Source organism: Thermobia domestica, chromosome 15, assembly GCF_964235325.1.
Source record: "Thermobia domestica chromosome 15, izTheDome1.hap1.1, whole genome shotgun sequence".
Taxonomy (NCBI): domain Eukaryota; kingdom Metazoa; phylum Arthropoda; class Insecta; order Zygentoma; family Lepismatidae; genus Thermobia; species Thermobia domestica.
The window spans coordinates 8,013,695-8,033,500 of record NC_137468.1 but is presented as its reverse complement, the minus strand read 5'-3'; the positions used below and the strand labels follow the sequence as shown (position 1 = coordinate 8,033,500).

The 19,806-nt window shown below is 35.2% G+C and overlaps 1 protein-coding gene across 1 annotated transcript in view; it reads left to right on the top strand.

Annotated features, from left to right (window-relative positions):
- Positions 1 to 9,772, top strand: part of LOC145672059 (ATP-dependent translocase ABCB1-like) — a 112,848-nt gene extending 103,076 nt beyond the window's left edge. Inside the window, exons 19-21 of the mRNA XM_081741291.1 lie at positions 575 to 781; positions 5,402 to 5,548; positions 9,223 to 9,772. Of these exons, the coding sequence (XP_081597417.1) occupies positions 575 to 781; positions 5,402 to 5,548; positions 9,223 to 9,426 (558 nt within the window). The 3' untranslated portion in view covers positions 9,427 to 9,772. The remainder of the gene's footprint in view (positions 1 to 574; positions 782 to 5,401; positions 5,549 to 9,222) is intronic.
- The last annotated feature ends 10,034 nt before the right edge of the window (positions 9,773 to 19,806 follow it).

Below are 19,806 nucleotides of genomic sequence, written 5' to 3'. Positions count from 1 at the left end.
CGTTCTGGCAATGCTCTTAGAGCATTCTCAACTGGTTTATATTACCTATTGTCTTTAGGAACAATCACAGTTATCCTTCCTGCTCCATCTCTCCATTCTTTTTAAGTTCGTTCTGGCAATGCTCTTGGAGCATTCTCAACTGGTTTAGTTTGCATCATCTTCTGGAAATCACTGGCGTACTTGACAACGTGTTTCCGTACAACATAGCTCTTCCCTTGGTAACTCAGTTCCATTTTTATTTCTTGATGCTTCTATTCCTTTTCTTTCTGTTTTTAATCTCCGTGACCAAGACTCCAGGAGAGAGTCGAAAGCTTGGAACTATAAAAATTCAGGAATTACAGAAATCTGTAAGTAGAAAGATAAATGAATGCTATTTCACTTTTGTGAAATACCTAGAAGGTGTGTGGATTATGAAAAATTCAAAGAACAATTTACTATTTAAAAAAAAAAAAAAAAACTTCTTAAGATGATCAGTTATTGAAAAAAAAGTCCAAAATAGGAGATATCCCAATCATCATCCCACTCCAAATCGAGCCCTCCTTAACAATATTTGTTTTATTTTATTATTTTCCAGACTTTGGATTCACACGACTTAAAGACAATAAGTGTCCCAAGTCTTAGGTCTCACCTTGGTATCGTGTCACAAGAGCCAGTTTTGTTTAATAGAACTATTCGTGAGAACATTGCTTACGGCAATAATGAAAGGACTGTTCCGATTGATGAAGTAATACAGGCTGCAAAAATGGCAAACGTCCATGACTTTGTACAAACATTACCAGAAGTAAGTTTTAGCCTCTTATTTTAATTGATGTACAAGTAAATGTCGTGGTTTAAACGTAACAAATATAATAACATTGAAACCAAACTTTCATTAATAAACTACAGATTCATTCAGAAGAAATTAAAGTCCAAAATTAAATTATATTTTTGTCATTTTATTAAAATTATTTCCGTATATTTAAAAAAAAAAATATTATTTCAATATGATACAATAGTAAAAAGTTATTAATATATTATTTCTTTCATATTTGTACATTGGTAAAACTAATTCTAAGATATATTTCAACAAGAAAAGTACTACTTTGTATTACTCCATGATTCATTTTTTTCTTCCATTTTTTATGAATGGAGAAATGTGTCCAAGACTTTGGAGAATCAAAATTGCTCTTCTCTTTGATGGAAATTTAGGGAAAGACACAAACTAGAAAACTACTCCTCTTTTAATCTGTTTTTAATAGCTTTGCCCTCAGTTTCACACCGAAGAGAATATGGTTTCCTAAATCTTGCAAGTTTTGTTTTTCATTTGTTAAAGTAAAAGAGCAATTAAGGTAAGGACATATCCGGTTTCAATGATGTGAACAAACTTTTGGAGGAGATGGCTGAAATTCAGCTCAAATGTAGAAGAGACGAAGAGACTGTCTAGATTTTATATTCCAAAAGCAAATTGTCCTAAAATGGATGGAACATAGTCAAAATACACGAAACATTAACATTAATATCAATGGAAAATCAATGAAAAACAAATAATTCCTCCACTTATCTCGAAAACCAAAAGAGGGAGATGGCTGAAATTCAGCTTCAATATAGAACAAACTATATAAATTCTACATTCAAGAAAGAAATTGTCATAAAAATGGATGGAACATAGTCAAAATATACGAAACATTAACATTAATATCAATGGAAAATCAATGAAAAACAAATAATTCCTCCACTTATCTCGAAAACCAAAAGAGGGAGATGGCTGAAATTCAGCTTCAATATAGAACAAAATATATAAGTTCTACATTCAAGAAAGAAATTGTCGTAAAAATGGATGGAACATAGTCAAAATATACGAAACATTAACATTAATATCAATGGAAAATCAATGAAAAACAAATAATTCCTCCACTTATCTCGAAAACCAAAAGAGGGAGATGGCTGAAATTCAGCTTCAATATAGTACAAACTACATAAATTCTACATTCAAGAAAGAAATTGTCGTAAAAATTAATGGAACATAGTAAAAATACACGAAACATTAACATTAGAGTCAATGGAAAATCAATGAAAAACAAATAATTCCTCCACTTATCTCAAAAACCAAAAGAGGGAGATGGCTGAAATTCAGCTTCAATATAGAACAAACTATATAAGTTCTACATCAAGAAAGAAATTGTCGCAAAAATGGATGGAACATAGTCAAAATACACGAAACATTAACATTAATATCAATGGAAAATCAATGAAAAACAAATAATTCCTCCACTTATCTCGAAAACCAAAAGAGGGAGATGGCTGAAATTCAGCTTCAATATAGAACAAACTATATAAATTCTACATTCAAGAAAGAAATTGTCGTAAAAATGAATGGAACATAGTCAAGATATACGAAACATTAACATTAATATCAATGGAAAATCAATGAAAAACAAATAATTCCTCCACTTATCTCGAAAACCAAAAGAGGGAGGTGGCTGAAATTCAGCTTCAATATAGAACAAACTATATAAATTCTACATTCAAGAAAGAAATTGTCGTAAAAATGGATGGAACATAGTAAAAATACACGCAACATTAACATTAGAGTCAATGGAAAATCAATGAAAAAAAAAAGTCGGCCACATATCTCAAAAACTATAATAAAGAAATGGCTAATTGCAAGCTTATTGCAAAGACATAATCGAGAGCTTCAAAATGATGTATAGCACATACGGTAAATATGGATAGAACATTGTCAAAAGTCAAATTGTTTGAGAAACTTCAATAATAATGATAAAGTATATGCATCTTCTTCAAATTACCCAGAGCGTATCACACGAAAGTTACGTGCTTGAAATCTCTCACAGCTGGATTTGGAATCTTAAGACTTGATTTAGCACGCAACGTGACTTTTGACCTGATCACGGGACACAGTCTGGTCCTTATGGCAAACCAAATAGGCCCTTTATATACTTCTAATCTAAAAACTGACAAGTATAGGTAATAAAAAGACTGTTCAATAGAGTATTAGTAACTTAATAATAAAATTAACCTTTTTAGCTTACATATTTATACAGCAATATATTAAAAAAAAACCTCCTCTGTTCTCATTATCAGTTACAATGTATAATGGGAAAATAACGCGAAGAACGTTTTCACCTAATTAGTCAAAATTAAATATTCAGGAATAATAGCTTTTCCATAAGAAAAGCGCATTTTTTTTTCTTTCTTTTCTTGTGAATAAGCTATAATTACTGCCTTTCATTTTGACTAATTTAGACACAAAATGAGCTCTTGGTATTAGATTTTCGTCTTACACTGTAGCTGATAATGGGAAACATTTCGTTGGTTAACTGTATACGCACAATAAGATTAGTTTTACTATTAAAGAAATAACAAGCTTTCATAAATCTTACCTGATAACTCATAAGGTTTCAAAATGAGAACTATCACTATTAAAGTAATTATTTTCATTATGAGCCGAGAACATTCTCAAAGGGTAGAAAAGGTTGGATTTGGTTTTAAAAAAATGGAAACAAAAATGTACAGTGCTGCTGGTCAAGAAACACTTCTCTTGTAAATTTAACATTCCCTTACAGTACCGAGATTGCATCTAGTTTAGGCATACAGCTTAGTGTGGAATTCGATCATATGAGCTCAAACCAGGAGACGAAAGCGAGTCTTCAGCACAAAGAATTCGAATGGTAACCATTTCGCTATGAACGAGCTCCCAAGAACTTGTAGAACATTTTCAAAGAATAAACAAAGCGGATTAAGTGACAAAAAAAAGGAAAAGATATCTTAGAAACTGCATGACCTCTAGTCAAAGGCAGATCATAGATTATACTCAAAAGGTGGGCAGCGTGTAGTTAAGTAAAAGAAATTAAACAGATTCAATCAGCTTTAGAAAGAAATGTCTGCTTGTCAAAAGAGAGTGTTTCACGAACGAAAAGAAAACAGGGTTTTAAAAGTTGACAGTTCTGTCTTAGAAAGTTGTTAGACAAAAATTTTCGTGTGAATAACAAGTGACTTCTTCTGCACTATCCGTTTATGAAAGCATAAATTTCGTCTTTAATATCTATATTCGCAGACATTTTACAAGAAATGTTCAGAAGATTGGGTGTCGAAAACATTTTTATATGATAGTCTTTCTCGGAAGATGGTGTTTTATTTACTTGTTTATTGATATTTCTTTTGACCATCGAAGCTATACGAGAAATGGATCTAAACCTTAAGGTGGAATCTAAACCACTGTACTGCGTTCAATATCCTCTCCCACCGATTGAACTTGGGACCTGTGTATTAAAGGCGCATGGTGCTAGCCATTACATCAGCAGAGAGAGCTCGCTTATTGATATTACAATAGTCTTCTTACTCGATGCGAAAAAGAGATCTTACAGTCCAGATTTTCTAGTAATAGAGTTTAGAGCTGATGACTTATTTCGAATATAATGTAATGGTTATTTTGCAATTCACCTTAACTCCCTTAAATGTACTGAAAATAAAGGCTTTAATATTAAGGTGAATTGTTACATGAATTCGTACAATTAAAATTTATAACATTTTGTGCATTTAATACCTACAATTTGTTTATGCATATACTGTATATAAAATCCAGATTATGCCGAAGAGCTAACTTTGAGCTTTACTGGTAAATTAATCTACATAGTAGAGTATATGTAACTTTTAAGCAAAAGTGTTTTTTATTTATTTATTTATTTATTTATTAGCTCTAATTAAGCATGAGCCAATTAGTAGGTTGATCGACGGGTTTTAAGAGTACTAGTTTATAAGTTTGTACAAATTCATCTATTGTGTAAATAAGCTCTTACGTTATAAAAGTACACTTTGTTTAATAATATATTGTGATGTACTACATCAGAAGCTTTTGTTAAGTCAAGAAAAAACAACAACTTTCTTAATAGAACATATTATTCTTGATAAAACAAAATTGTGTATGTAAGACTAGTATCAAGCTTGAATTATTTTTACCACGTAAGCTTGGTCGTGGAAGATAAAGTTGTGTAAATACAAATTTATTGTAACCTTTCATGCTATTTGTAGAAATATAGTCGGGAATATACTTAAGTGTTACTAGTATTGTGGATGATATTTTAGTGAAAATTTTGGAATAATTGTCAAATAAAAAAATTCTCATGTATTGATGTTTTTAAAAAATGGATACCACATTAGACTACATCTTGTTTAAAAAACTTGACCACTCACGTCTCTTTTGAAGTCAACGTACTGGCAACCGTGCGTAGGGAATAATAATGTTTAAGAAAGAAAGATCTTAATTGACTAAGATGATTCGCTTTTGTTTGAATTAATTCCAAATGTGAATAAGAGTACAGGATTTTTCAGTTTTTTTTTATTATTTTTTTTTAAATGAAGATTATTACTATTTGTTCAAGCAATATTTTTCTGTGTTTACTAGGGTTATGAAACAAATGTTGGTTCGAAAGGTACCTTATTATCTGGTGGTCAGAAACAGCGAATTGCAATTGCTCGAGCAATAATAAGAAATCCATCCATCTTGCTGTTAGATGAGGCAACCTCAGCGCTGGACACTGAGAGTGAAAAGGTATGAATAAGAGACGAGTAAAACAGTCATAGTATTTAGATGATATTTTTTCAAATATACTATGTTCTCTCCCAAGACAGATTTTTTCCATCCTTTTTTCCCATTTGTCCACTCCTCAGACACCCAAGATAGCATAGCTATAATTTATCACGTTCGTATCACCATATTTGTATATTTTAAGTAATGAGATCCAGAGTAAATGGAAGCTATATGAATAATAACTAGCAGCCATTATGGAGGTATCTGGGAGTTGTTCGGATATCTTGATTGGGTAACTGTATGTTTCAGCGTTCTTCATTGGTCATTTCGTTCTCGGTTGAAGAATGGATTTGTTTTAATCGTACTACGTACTCAGGCGACATAGAAGTTACCACAAACATTCTTGTATATAAGTAAGAGAAAAGAACCATTGAAGTAAATTAATTGTAGAATACTAAATCATAATTATACACTGATAAACATAATTTATATATATATATATATATATATTTGCCAAAGAGAGAGAGAGAAAGAGAATGAAAAGAATGGAAGAAAATAAAATTTAACATTAACTACAATCTAGCTCAATAATCAACTAATCGTTAAGCAAGACAAACCGGTTTTCATCATAAAATTAATATCGCCTAACAATTTCGCCAGCTATATGTTTTGCCTTCTTCAGACATTATAATATACACGAGAATTAACAGCAAATTAAATACTAGGAGATAGTTAATCCTGGACCTTCCTGTAACCTGGTTGGCAACTGATAGAAAATCACCTTACAGTATACAAGAGCAAACCAAAACAGATACAAAACTGCTAAATTCTCTGTCTGCTGAGACTGTATATACACATACTCAGTAACAAAGAAATTTGCTAACTAGGCTGAATTTACAAAACAAAACTAACAATTAAAAATTTATCTCTTAAGACTTCTTAATAACATATACTATTGTTCATCGATTTTAATTCCGGAGCAAGCTATATCTCAAATACAAGACAAAGAGTTAAGGGACAGTATAAAAAAGATGGCCAAGGTGATGGTGACAATGAACGTACATAGGGAAAGGAGAAACCTATCGAAGAAAGAATATAAGATGTTGGAAGACATAAAGAAAAGGAAGTAGACAAAGGCGGTACAATTGTGGTAGTGGAGAGAAAGCATGTTGGGACTTCTTTATCGATTCACCGAACTACGCACTGTTTCTTCATTAGCAACTTTTTATAAGACTTTAATAGCGCCCAAGATTGAATACTGCTCTCCCATATGGGCCATGGCAGCACCTACACATCTCTCCAGACTTGATTCTGTTCTCAATTTCTTCATCGCTATAGTCCGTTTTCGTGTTTCTGCACTTCGAATATTATCTAAGAAGGAGCTCTTGCGACATCTTAATATTCAGACTCCTGAAGTACGCAGAATTATCTCTGACCTGAAATATCTACATAAAATAGTTAATGGAAGCTTAAGATCGGAAATATTACTTCAGGAACTATCCTTACGTGTCCCTTCTCGCATCACCCGGAATACCCACCTATTCCATCTTGCCCGTCCTAGGTTGGCTGTTATACAGAGGTCTCTTTTTTATAGAATACCAAATTGTTATAATCAAGTAACAACTGGTGTGGACATTTTTTCGAGCTACCCAGTGTTTGAAAGAGCAATTAAACGAGCTTTGACGGAATAGTTTTACTTTTACACTCTTTTTTTCTATGTTGTTGTTATTGTTGTCTTGTTTTTTTTTTTTTTTTTGTTAGCATGTCCCTGTGTAAAATGGTAAAGTTATGCTGTATCTGGGAATTTGTTCAATAAATAAATAAATAAATAATAACTGTTTGTTAAAGATTATGTATCATACTGACGTGTCTATTCACTAGTCTATGATGTGTTATAAATTGTGTAATATTTGTAAAACAAAATCTACATCTAAAAAATTAATATATATACATATTCATATATATATGATTTTCGTATGTATATGTGTATATTAATTTTTATTTCCTTGTAAGTTTTAATTTATAAATAATACACAATTTAGATGATATCTTAGAACAATTCGATGTGAAAACACTTAATTTAAAAAATAATGATTGTAGTATTATGTAAATTAAAATAATTTCAAAATTAGCTTTCGATTAATACTTCCATTTTTCTCTACGCGTAACACCTTTTTAATTTACATTTATATTCTGGAGTTCTCTTTGCATGTTTAAAATAATCTTTTCTATCTAATTTTGTGAAGGAAGTTAAAGGAAATTTAAATTATCGTGATGTGGATATTATTGACAATAAATTTGTCTTGAATTGCTTGTTATTGTCGTTGGTTATGAATTTTACAAGAACCAATTCAAAGCCATTGGCAACATGAAAAACTAAATTAAAGATATTTTCATGAAGGTTCCAGAATACACACTAGAAGAGCGTTAATGAAATGAATTTTAAGTGGATTTTCGATTGTTAATAGCGCGTTCTCAAATCGTACAAAAAGAAGACAGTATGGAAGAGATTGAGAATATATTCATAGGAAGGAGTAAAGTAAGTTTGAAGTTTTCGAATATGGCTTCTATTCATATTGAATCTCTTTGTGTTAAAATATCTATTTTATATAATTTTGTGATTATATTGAATATATTTATCTTGCAAAAACCCTGTTTGTAAAAATAATCGCCGCATATTCTTCTTTAAAGTAATCAAATAAGTTTTATATTAATTTTGTTGGGAGAAGAGTATATGATGTGTGGAATGGATTAACTTTGGTTGAAACAAGGAAGAAACAATGTAAAGTTTATACTAATATACAGGGTGGTAAGAAACTATTTGAACAAACTTCGGGAGCTGATTTCCGACACCGAAACCAGCAAAAAAGTCCTCTGGAACTTTGGTCAGTGAGGGATATTTTCGGTGATATAAGGTGCCGAAAGCGTGGGGAAAATGGGCTTCAGAGGGCTGTAATTCAGAAACAACGCAAAGTAGAGAGTGTGGTTTGGAACATGACACTCGAAGTCATACCCAATCGATTGAAAAATGTATGTTTCAAACCTCCACAAGATGTGTGCGAGGGATTCCCCAAAGGAACGTAAGGATTCCCTTAACCTGGCAAGTAATCCCTTGCCAGAGAATACATTTACTTTTTTTTTGTATCTTTTGGCGTTTATATATTTTTCAAAATGTTTGGGTAGGCCCATGAATACCCGGTCTACTCCCTAAAGCCACCACTGCTACAAGCTGACAATCTTGTAAGCTGTATTTTTCTAGCAATTTCTTTGTAAAATGTACTCATTTTTTAAATTTTTTTTGTCTATTTCTAATCCTAGAAATGTATTCGCGTTTACATTTACATGTACATCGAAATGTTTACGTAATTGATCATTTTTTTTTTTTCACTGGCGGAAACGAAAAGAGATTAAAAATTTTGTCCGAGATAACACACGAGAGCATGAGGTAGTAGAAACATAAGTCCCCATATAAATCAATCATCTAAGAAATAGATATGACATAGGTACTTGATATCGTTACCCTAAAACACTTCCTTTAAAATACCCTGAAGAAGAGTACCATGTTACTCGAAATTTCGGCGATTACCTTTTTGAATAGGATCTTGTAAGCTTAGAAATGAAGCGTTCAATCTGCATGTTCATTATATAAATTTGATTGTAATGTAATATTTTCTTCTTTCTTTTTTTGCAATTAGACAGTACAAGAGGCGCTGTTTGCAGCACAGAAAGGCAGAACAAGTATCACGATTGCTCACAGGCTTTCTACTATTCAAAACTCAGATTATATAATAGTTATTAATCTCGGAGAGTTGGTGGAAGAAGGAACGCATAAGGAATTGATCGCTAAAAAGGGCTTGTACTTCAACATGTGTGTGGCCCAAGGATTGGTGGATAAATAAACCCACACAAAAAATCTGTTATTATTATGAAGTAAAGTTGAAGTGACGTTGAATCTGAATTAACGGTTGATCTTTGAAAAGCTTCTAAAAAGCAAAACATCTACTTTATACAAGATAGATGGTGTGGTAACAACATAGTCAATGATACAAGATGAATATAGTGTGTTACTTTAGTTTTTATTCACTGTAAATACTATGAGATGCATCTTATTACCTGACTGGAATTCAAAACTTGGAGTACAGTGTACAATACTATTTACTTGTAATAGATATTCTTGTTGTTAACGCATTATTGTGCTTGCTAATAATGTATGTTCTTAAACTCAATTAAAACAAATATTGTTCATTTGATTGTGTTTGATTGTTAAGGTGGACATTCAAATAGTTTGTTTCTAGCACAATGGATCACAACAGCGTCACCAATATTACTACACTGCAATTGATATTACTTGCCCCTTGTGACAGCTCGCTGCGCGCACGTGGTGCTCAATGCTGCGTTGCCAGCTTTTGCGTCGAATATTGAAATTACACGACTAGAACAAGTGAATTGTTTGTTGTTCCGTATTAACATTTACTAAATGTAGAATGCTAAATGACACAAAAATGAACTAAAAGGAATACTTTCAATAACCACCAGGTCCACTACTCAAGTTGACATTCGACTAAAACAATTTGCATTTGTTTATATTCAAACTGGCAACATACGGAGAGAGTGGAATGTTTACCACTGCAGAGCGAGAGAAATGAGCCACTATAATTGGCTGAACGTGCTGTTGCCATAGAAACAGTCTTTCTTGGCTGGTTGTTATGACCACGTGCAGGAACGAAAAAATAGAGGAAAGCACGTGTCACAAGAGACAAGTTGTATCAATTGAATTATATATGGAAGGACTTACATTAAAAAATAATCATAAAAATAGTGCACAAATAAAAAAAAAAAAAAACACCAAAACCAACTAACTAATTAAAATTAACATAACATTTCTATAGAGGATTTCCCAAGTATAATACAGTAAACAACTTTTTTGACAGATACGAAACTTTACGTTTACATATTCACAATAGCCTTGAAAAATTGTTTCTACATGTGACTGAACTGAACTGGCTCACATTGACTTGGCGAGCGTTGCACTCTCACACTCTCATGAGTCGCTGAATTGTTGAGACTCGATAGATAGTTAAAACATGAACCAATAGATAGCACCAATATACAAAATTAAGAATAGACCTATCAAGTAGCATCATTGAATATTACACAAATTTGTAGAAATCAATATCTGAACGCTGAATTTAATACGCTGAACGAAAAAAAGTACATTTTTTGTTACTTTCTCACAAGTTCTTAATTTGTTTTACGCTCTAAATTTATGACAAAAAGTCTCCAATTATATTTGATACTATGACTATCATGTAACACGGACCTGAATTGGAACTCTGGTCTACACCGTCAACTATCCGTCTATGAAGTGTTGCCAGATGGCATAACAATAACGTACTCTCAAAGAAACTATAGTAAGTTTCCCTACAACAGAAAACATTCCCCCATAATTGATTTTTAGCAAATTGTAATCGTTTACTACGTCCCAGTTCTTGGAAGAAGAATGCTGAATAAGCGTCGAACTCAACTACTTCTGGTAACTTTAAACATGTGATCTGGCCTGGAAGAGTAGTAATTATTACGTACCTCGGTCAAGGTAGTCTCTGTTGGGGAACCTAGTATGTTAAAAAGAAAGAAAGAAAGAAAGAAATTCAAAGATTTCTCTGTTCGGGAACCCTAGTATATTAAGTCTATGACTTATGCAACCCAGACGTTCAATGCCACGTTCACAAAAGCTCTCCACTGACTTTTATCCTTAGCCAACTGGATCCAGTTTCTACTTTGTATTCCTATTTCTGCGAGATCCATCTTAATATTGTCCTCCCATCTGCGCCTAGGTCTTCCTAATGGTTGTTTTCCGATTGGTCTTCCAGCCAAGACTTTGAAAGCGTTTCTACTTTCTTCCATCCTAGCTACATGACCTGCCCACCTAAGCCTCTAGACTTGATGACCCTAAAAATGTTTGGTAAACCGTATGTTAAAATGAAAGAAAAATTCAAAGAGTACCCTAAGGGTCAGATATTGGACATTTTTAATACTCGTGTATATGAAAAGATTGTAGATGCAAATCTTAAATATAGAGAGGCTAAGATTCTTGTCTCTCCGAACTGGTAAATGTCGTACATGCAGTGATGGTGCATGAAATAACAACCATATAAAAGAAATTCGGATACGTTACCTCGATGATGAATATTTATTGTCAGTGGTGCTATTCAGCCGGTTCGCACCGGTTCACTAGAACCGGTTGTTAAAATATTTCGAGTTCGCAGAACCCTTTGTTATACCCAGACATGCATACATACGCATGATATAACCACGAGTGAAGGAAAGTAGCCTAAGAAATTTGTGAAAACACCTCTGTACTTTTCACGCTCGCTTAAATTGTTGCGAAAACAAGTAAGTTTGAATCGTTCAATTCTATAGCCAGACAGAAATTTCAATGGGTGGGTACCAAGAAATATGTCTGAAGCGACAGATAAAGGGTTTCCCAATCATGTTAATAAAAGGTTTCCATTTCTTAATTGTAAATTCTTTTGAATGCTTTATATTTGTATTGATGAGAATAAACATCTGAAATTTTCACATAACAAAAGACTAATTTTGGTAACGCTTTAAAGTTACATGCACTAGATCTCATCTTTCATAAGTTTTCCCCCCTTCAAGTCAGTTTTGATTGAACGTGACGCTACAAAATATACACCTCTGATCACCAATTGAATTAGAGACAGCAGGACAGTTGCAGAAACCGCCCTGTAGAGGCTTCACCAATGTATGTGAATGAAACGCAGAGCGCGTGTACTGCTGTCGTGAGCTTTCTCTCTCAGTATCCGTTACAGTGCAATGTGTGATGGGCAAGACGAAGGACCTGAATGCATTTGACCGTGGTCAAATTGTAGGGGCCAGACGACTGGGTGGCTCGATTTCGTAAGTGCCTGCTGTTTTCGGATTTTCAAAAGCAACTGTGTCAAGGGAGTGAGTACCTGGTTTCCAATAAAACCCCGCCCGCACGAGCAAACTGGCGCAGTCAAGGGCGTGTCGACGACAGGAGTAGCCTCCGACAGGCCCGCATCGTAATAACCAATAGACGGGCCACAGTGCGTGAAATCGCGGAGAGGTTTAATGCAGGACAACGCCATGTTAGCAGCCACACAATTCACAACCATCTACTTGCCCTGGGGTACAGAAGCCATCGGTTCACGCAAGTACCCCCTTCTAACCGCACAACACAGGAAACAACGTCTAGCATGAGCAAAGAAACACCGCCACTGGACCGTGGAAATGTGGAACATGTGTTGCCTGGACAGATGATTCTCGTTTCACATTGGTACATGCCAATAGACGGGTATAGGTGCGTCACTACCCCATAAGGCAATGTATCCATCGTGCCACCAGGAAACTGTGCAGTACGATGGGGGTGGTATTTTTATGTGGGTGTGTTTACGTCGACTGAAATGGGTTTCTAGGCCCGAATCCACGGGGACTAGGGTCGACCGTTCCCCCTAAAATTTTCATGGTAGGCTTGCAAATGAACTATAATATGGTTGGGTCGGCCCCCTCTAACTTCTACCGGGCCCCCTATTTTTGGGCTGGCAACTGGCCTTTGGGTTCCCTAACACGTGTGACACGGTCCCTCACAGGTGAATACTACAGCGATCTTTTGCATGACCATGTCCTGTCATTTGCTCAGCTGTAACATCCGGATGGTGACCTTATCTTTCGCCAAGGCAATGCGCCGGGCCACCGCTCTAGGATGGCAGCAGATCGGTTTGATGAGTACTACTCTGATCTGGCAATACTTCCCTGGCCATCACGGTCGCCGGACCTCAATCCCATTGAACACATCTGGGACGCCTTCAGGCTGTGGACCCTCTTCCGACCAACCTGAGGACTCTGTTCGAGACTTTGCAGCAGATATTGATCGGGTTTGCCACAACAATACATCAGGCGCCTTGTGGAGTTCATGCCGCGGCGGGTAGCCGTTGTTATCCGAGCGAAAAGTGGTGCTACACGGTATTAGGTATGTGTCTCTAATTCAACTGGTGATCAGTGTAATAGAAACAGTTCTTAGTTCAAAACCAAGGTGAAAAAATTGGCGTTGGGTTCTACCTAGGTACAACGTAATGAACTCTTGTACCTATCTTGTATGGTTTGTTTCCTAAGAGAATAATATCCATATACCTATTCATCTACTATCACTCTCAGATTTTTGTATCTATCTAGCTATATAACTATTATAAGTATCTCTCTCTTTCTCTCTCTCCACATATGGTGTTGCAAAATAAGGTGTTGCAAAATATATATATCAGATGTTGCAAAATAAGTGTTACAACTCTTGGCAGGTGGCTCCTGCCACTGAGACAAGAAAAAAAGTTCTCTTGAACTTTCGGCTATCAGACATAGTTTCGGATCTACAAGGTGCCGAAAGCGTGGGAAAATGACTTTCGGACGCCAATAGTTCGGAAACTATCCAACGTAAAGAGGGTGGGCAAAAAAATCACTGAAGAAGTCATACCTGTTCTATTGAATTTTGTATGTTTCACAATCCTACCATGCACGCACAAGGGATTCCCCAAAGGAACGTAGGGAGTCCCGGATAATCGGCCAAATGAAAATTGGTCTAAATGGATATGAATTGATATGGTTTCTACCAGGTAACAATAATTCGTTTGCATTAAGTCGATATCTGGAACAAATACAAAATGGCGGACACCTTCATGCCCGTTTTGTGTGGTTGCATAATCACCAGGTACGGATGCTAGCCAACAGTGAAGTTCTGAGTATTAAGTGTAGTGAATTTGTACTCAAATGCCCTAGAAAGACATCTGGAGTGTCGGTAGAGCACAACAGATGAAGCAGAGTGATTCACATGTGTGGAAACACGTAACGAAAAATGCCCAGAAATGCACTCATACTCAGTAAACGTTAGTTCAAAGCTTCGGAAATGTAAGGAATAGCATCAAGAACATGAAAGCCAATTCACCAATAATACTCCCTCAAACCGACGCAATATGATGTGCACGGTTGCATACCAATAATTATGCAACAACTGAGGCCAAGTTGAAATTGTGCAAGGGGACTCACTAAGAAACTGGGTAAACTAAATGAATGTCTCTAGTGGGATCGCATGATCGATATTGAAATGTGGCCAATATGTGTATTGATATCGACATGTAGCTAATGGACAAATGTCAACATGTCCCACTACTGCTGGGAAAAATAGAAAAATAGGAAAATAGGTCTTGAATCTGAGGCCATGGGCTCCCAGTAGGATTGGAAACTACGACCACGCGAGCGAAAGCGAGCGCTCTAGCCCTGAGGCTCGAGGGAGCCTGAGTTTCTTCCTATTTCTCATGTCGTTTTATTTTTCATATGTATGGTGTTCCAGCTGTAGTGTTACATGTGCCAAATTGGTTCATTTTGGTCTTTGCCTTGGCGTATATATATATATATATATATATATATATATATATATATATATATATATATATATATATATATATATATATATATATATATATAAAGAGAGAGAGAGAGAGAGAGAGAGAGAGAGAGAGAACCGGTTGTTAAAAAATTAGAATAGCACCACTGTTTATTGTATATTTCCATAAAAAAATAATATATGAAAATATAAACATAAACACTTGGAAGGCAATAAACGCGATATTAAGGTTATGAATGATTATAACACCTAATTTTTTATCGATATTATGATGTCCTTTTGCTAGTAATTCTTACATTTCGAATCACTAAAATACACTAATATTTACTTCACAAGTGAGAAAGAGTAAAATTTAGGGGGTCACTGACGTAGGAGGATTGGTGATTATCCAAGACTGTGATTGATTTCACTCCTTGTCATGATGGTTATACTATAGTGATGTCAAAATGTCTTGAGGCGTGGCAAAAATGTGAACTAAAGCTCACACCCACGCGTTGATCCAATGAGGGTTCAGCTGTTGCTAAGCGAGAGAGCCTTAGCGAAAGGGAGTGGAATTCCTTCAGCCGATAGCAGCGCTTGGAATGGAAGCCTAGGTATCAAGTCAATGCGGTATACCTATAGCGCTACAAGCGGCTTGAATCTAAGTGACTGAACTACCAATTGTCTCAAGGTTCTTCACCACAGCAAAATTAAACTCCGCTAATTTTAGAGTTTTTATGTAATATCTTCAAACCAAATAAAAATATTCGAAAAGCGGAAACATAGTGAACTATTTATAGATAATACGATTTTGCATGAGATACCTTTACCACAACTCATCTATCTGCTTTTCTTATTCCGCTATTTACAGAACTCCCCCAAAATTCTAAATCTATCTACAGTTGTAAATCGAAAGCAGATAGATGAGTTGTGATAACAGTATCACATGCAAAATCGTATTGTCTAGTTCACTACGTATCTGCTTTTCGAATATTTTTATTTGTTTTGAAGATATTACAGAAAAACTCTAAAATTAGCGGTAGTTTAATTTCGCTGTAGTGAAGACACTTGCCAGCTCAACAGCGATCTTACAGCCGGCGAACGTAGGAAACGATTCAACTTCTTCCGCAGTGGGAAAAACCATTAACTGTCATTTTAGATCGGGTTTCACTACATTATCTGTATAAAATATAAACATTAAACACCACTGAGCTACGTTCAATAGACCTACGACCTAACGAGGTTGCTGTATTGACGAAATACAAAGACACTGTCCCTGGGAAATATTGTTTCTCAACATTGGATTTGGGCATTATCAGTAAAACTGGAAAATCCTGGTGTTGGTAATAGCTTCCTTAAGATGTTACTAGTAGAGATATGAAAATCCATGTATGACTGTATGGTAATTGCCCTTAGGCTGATCTGCTCAGGTCAAGTAACACTGAAAGTCACTACGTGCTATTATCCCTTTGAGAATATAGTTAATAAATAGATCTTAAGCTTCACCATCAGGGCCAGATTTCCCAATAGGCCCGGGCCTATGCGCGCAAGCTCCCACGGGGCGCATGGCAGAGAGAAAAAAAAAATTAAAAAATCTAGAAATAAAAATAAATAGTCATAACTTAACATATCTTTTTTAATTGATTAAAAAAAATCAGGCTAATAAAGCATTCTGATTTTGAAGTTTTTGTGTCACGTTATCAAAATACTTCATGTAAGCTGTGTTTCTGAGATTAAAACTATTTTATAATTAGGGATGGTACCGAGACCGAGACCGAGACGGACTTTTATATATCGAGACGAGACCGAGACCGAGACGGACTTTTAAATACCGAGACGAGACCGAGACCGAGACAGACCTCTATAAATCGAGACGAGACCGAGACGAGACTTAGGTCAGTCTCGAAAGTCTCGGTCTCGTCTCGAATATTGATATTGATTGATACTAAAATTGCCTTCACTCAAAACTTGTTTCGTTGCTGTGTTAGATAATATGAAAACGGTTGACTGATGTACACTGGCGTATTTAGGGGGTGGTTATCGGGCTCAAACCCCTCCCGAAATAAATTTGTGATAATTTTTTTGCATTGCACGTACAACGTAAATGTTTCTTACTCGCTCCTCAAGCCTCTCCAGAAACAAAATCCACTGCTGATGCAAATAGAATTCTCTCTGTCTGTCTGTCTGTCTCTCTCTCTCTCTCTCTCTCTCTCTCTCTCTCTCTCTCTCTCTATATATATATATATATATATATATATATATATATATATATATATATATATATATATATATATATATATAATATATATATATGGTCGCGGTAGCTACCCAGGTCCGCCCTGCATAGGTTCCCGGGGCCCAACTTTAATTTTAAATGGAAGCAAGGGGTGAGTTTTACCTCGTTCGATAGACCTTGAAAAACTAAAAAGCGTTGTGGCAAAAGATCTTTCATATCGGGCACTGTATTCAAAATGGCCGACAAGACATGTTTCCTCTATCAGATACAGTAAAACGTGCAGTACCACTAATATGAAAACGATTGAACATAAATGAACCGAACAAAATCTCAAATAGAAAATGTCATGTGGCACATCGATTGATATTATCGCGAAGGCTCCCAGGGCCACCCTTCATGGTGGCCCAGGGCGCAACCTCAAAATTGTAAATGGAAACATTGGGTGAGTGATACCTCTTTCAACATATCTTTAAAAACTAAATAGTGCTGTTGCAAAAGATTGTTCATATGGGTCACCGTTTTCAAAATGACCACCAAGACAGGGTACCTACATCAGGTAAAACGTCCAGTATCACTAATATGAAAACATCAGAACAAATATTCGAATAGGAAATCACAGAGGGTATTTATCATTCTATAGCTCGGGAATGTTGCAACAGTCGAAAAGATGATTAGAGTGAAAGTGCCATAATGGAAAGGAAGAAATCTAACTACTAGTAATTTATCCCAACTTCACTCCGTAGGTGAGTGAAGCGGGAAGGATCGGTGAAATTGCAAATGAGATCCTTAGTTTTTGCAAATTGTATCTACGAAACAAAGTTATTTGAAATGTGTTTTTATAAGAGAGAAATGTCTCTGTAATGGGATAAAGTATGTAAAATTCTTGTTAAATGGTACCTTCCATTTTGATTGCAGGCAATGGTTGATGCAAAAATGAATCAACTGTAATGCGAAACCAATTCGAAGAATGCAATTTTAGAACAATGTTCACAAACATTGGTTTTGTTCAACAGTCGTCTGCATGATATTGGTTCGCTTCTTTTCCTTCTATGTCTTCTTGCATGTGATAGAATATGAGTTTCACTGAGATGTCTACAGTTACATCCCGAATAACTTTCAACGGTAATTTCAGTTTTGATCCTTAGTAACGAAACGGTACATACTGATGCAGATATGTCCTAAAAATCTTGCACGCATTGCATTAAATTATCAGGGGCGGGCAAAATGTTGTTAAACTTGAATTTCACCTTATTTTTATTCACCTTATTTCACTTTATTTTCATTCACCTTATTTCACTTTATTTTTATTCATTATAGTACCAGTCATTTGTACACACAAGTGTTTCAGACAAACCAAATCTATTGCAAATAAAAGTGAGGTTCTCATTTGAGATTTTACCATTCATTCCCGCTTCACCCACTTACGGACAGAGATCGGAAAGATAATTTTCTATCATTTCCTCTTTTGCATCATGTTAATTATACTTTAATAAACTTTGTCTCCGTTGCATTATACCAGGCACGTAGCCAAGGGGTGGGTCCGGGGGGTCCGGAACCCCCCTTCGAGACCATATATGAAAAAAATTAAGAAAGGATGAAATAAAAAGAAACGAGAAAAAGAAGAATCAGCCTTAAAAGTATAAAACTACAGCAAACGTTTGGTTACTCCTTCTTATGCGGAACTTTGTGTGTAGAAAAGGAAAGGGGTTCAATCTAAAAATTTATATTATTTGAACGGACCGTTTCGAATTCCATTTAGCTTCATGCTAATTCTATGGACTACAAATGACAATCAATAAACCTGTTCTATCAGGTAGATTCTCAGATAGAACTTAAGAAATGCCAACAATCACCAGAGCCTGGCAACATAAATTCCAGTTACACTTTAAAGTAATTTTCAATTTCGCGGCAACACTAATCCATTTTATAGGCCGAAAGACATCTCATTGCTATGTTTGACGGCATTAATCGAAGATAAGAAAAAGAAGAAGGAAGATGACAACAAGAACCCAGTTCGAAATACCTAGGAAGACTGTATATTTTTCAATATTTTTTAAATATTATTTTACTTCAGATTTCTTTATAGTTTGTTATTAAAAGATTAATATATCCTCTTTTTATTGTCCTAACAAACTAATATGGGCGTGTTGCCAGTAAAATAGTTTAGATTGATTGAGCCCCTGGTGTGTAACCACAGTATTTCAAGTCACGACCCCCCTTCCCTCATTACAAAATCCTCGATAAACGAACCAATATATGTTGCCAGTAAAATAGTTTAGAATTATCGAACCCCTGGTGTGATAACCACAGTATTTCATGTCACGGACCCCCTATTACGAAATCCTGGCTACGTGCCTGATTATACTCGAGCCGTGGAATGATAAATACCCACTTTGCTTTCCTATACGAGTTTTATTCTGTTCATTTATCTCCAACTATTTTCATATTAGGGATCTAGTGGTACTGAACGTTTTATCTGATATAGGCACCATGTCTTGGCAGCCATTTTGAAAACGGTGACCAATATGAAAAATCTTTTGATACAATACTGTTTAGTGTTTCAAAATTTATCCAACAACGTATCACTTGACCCATATTTCGGTTCAAAATTTCTAAGTTTCGCCCCCT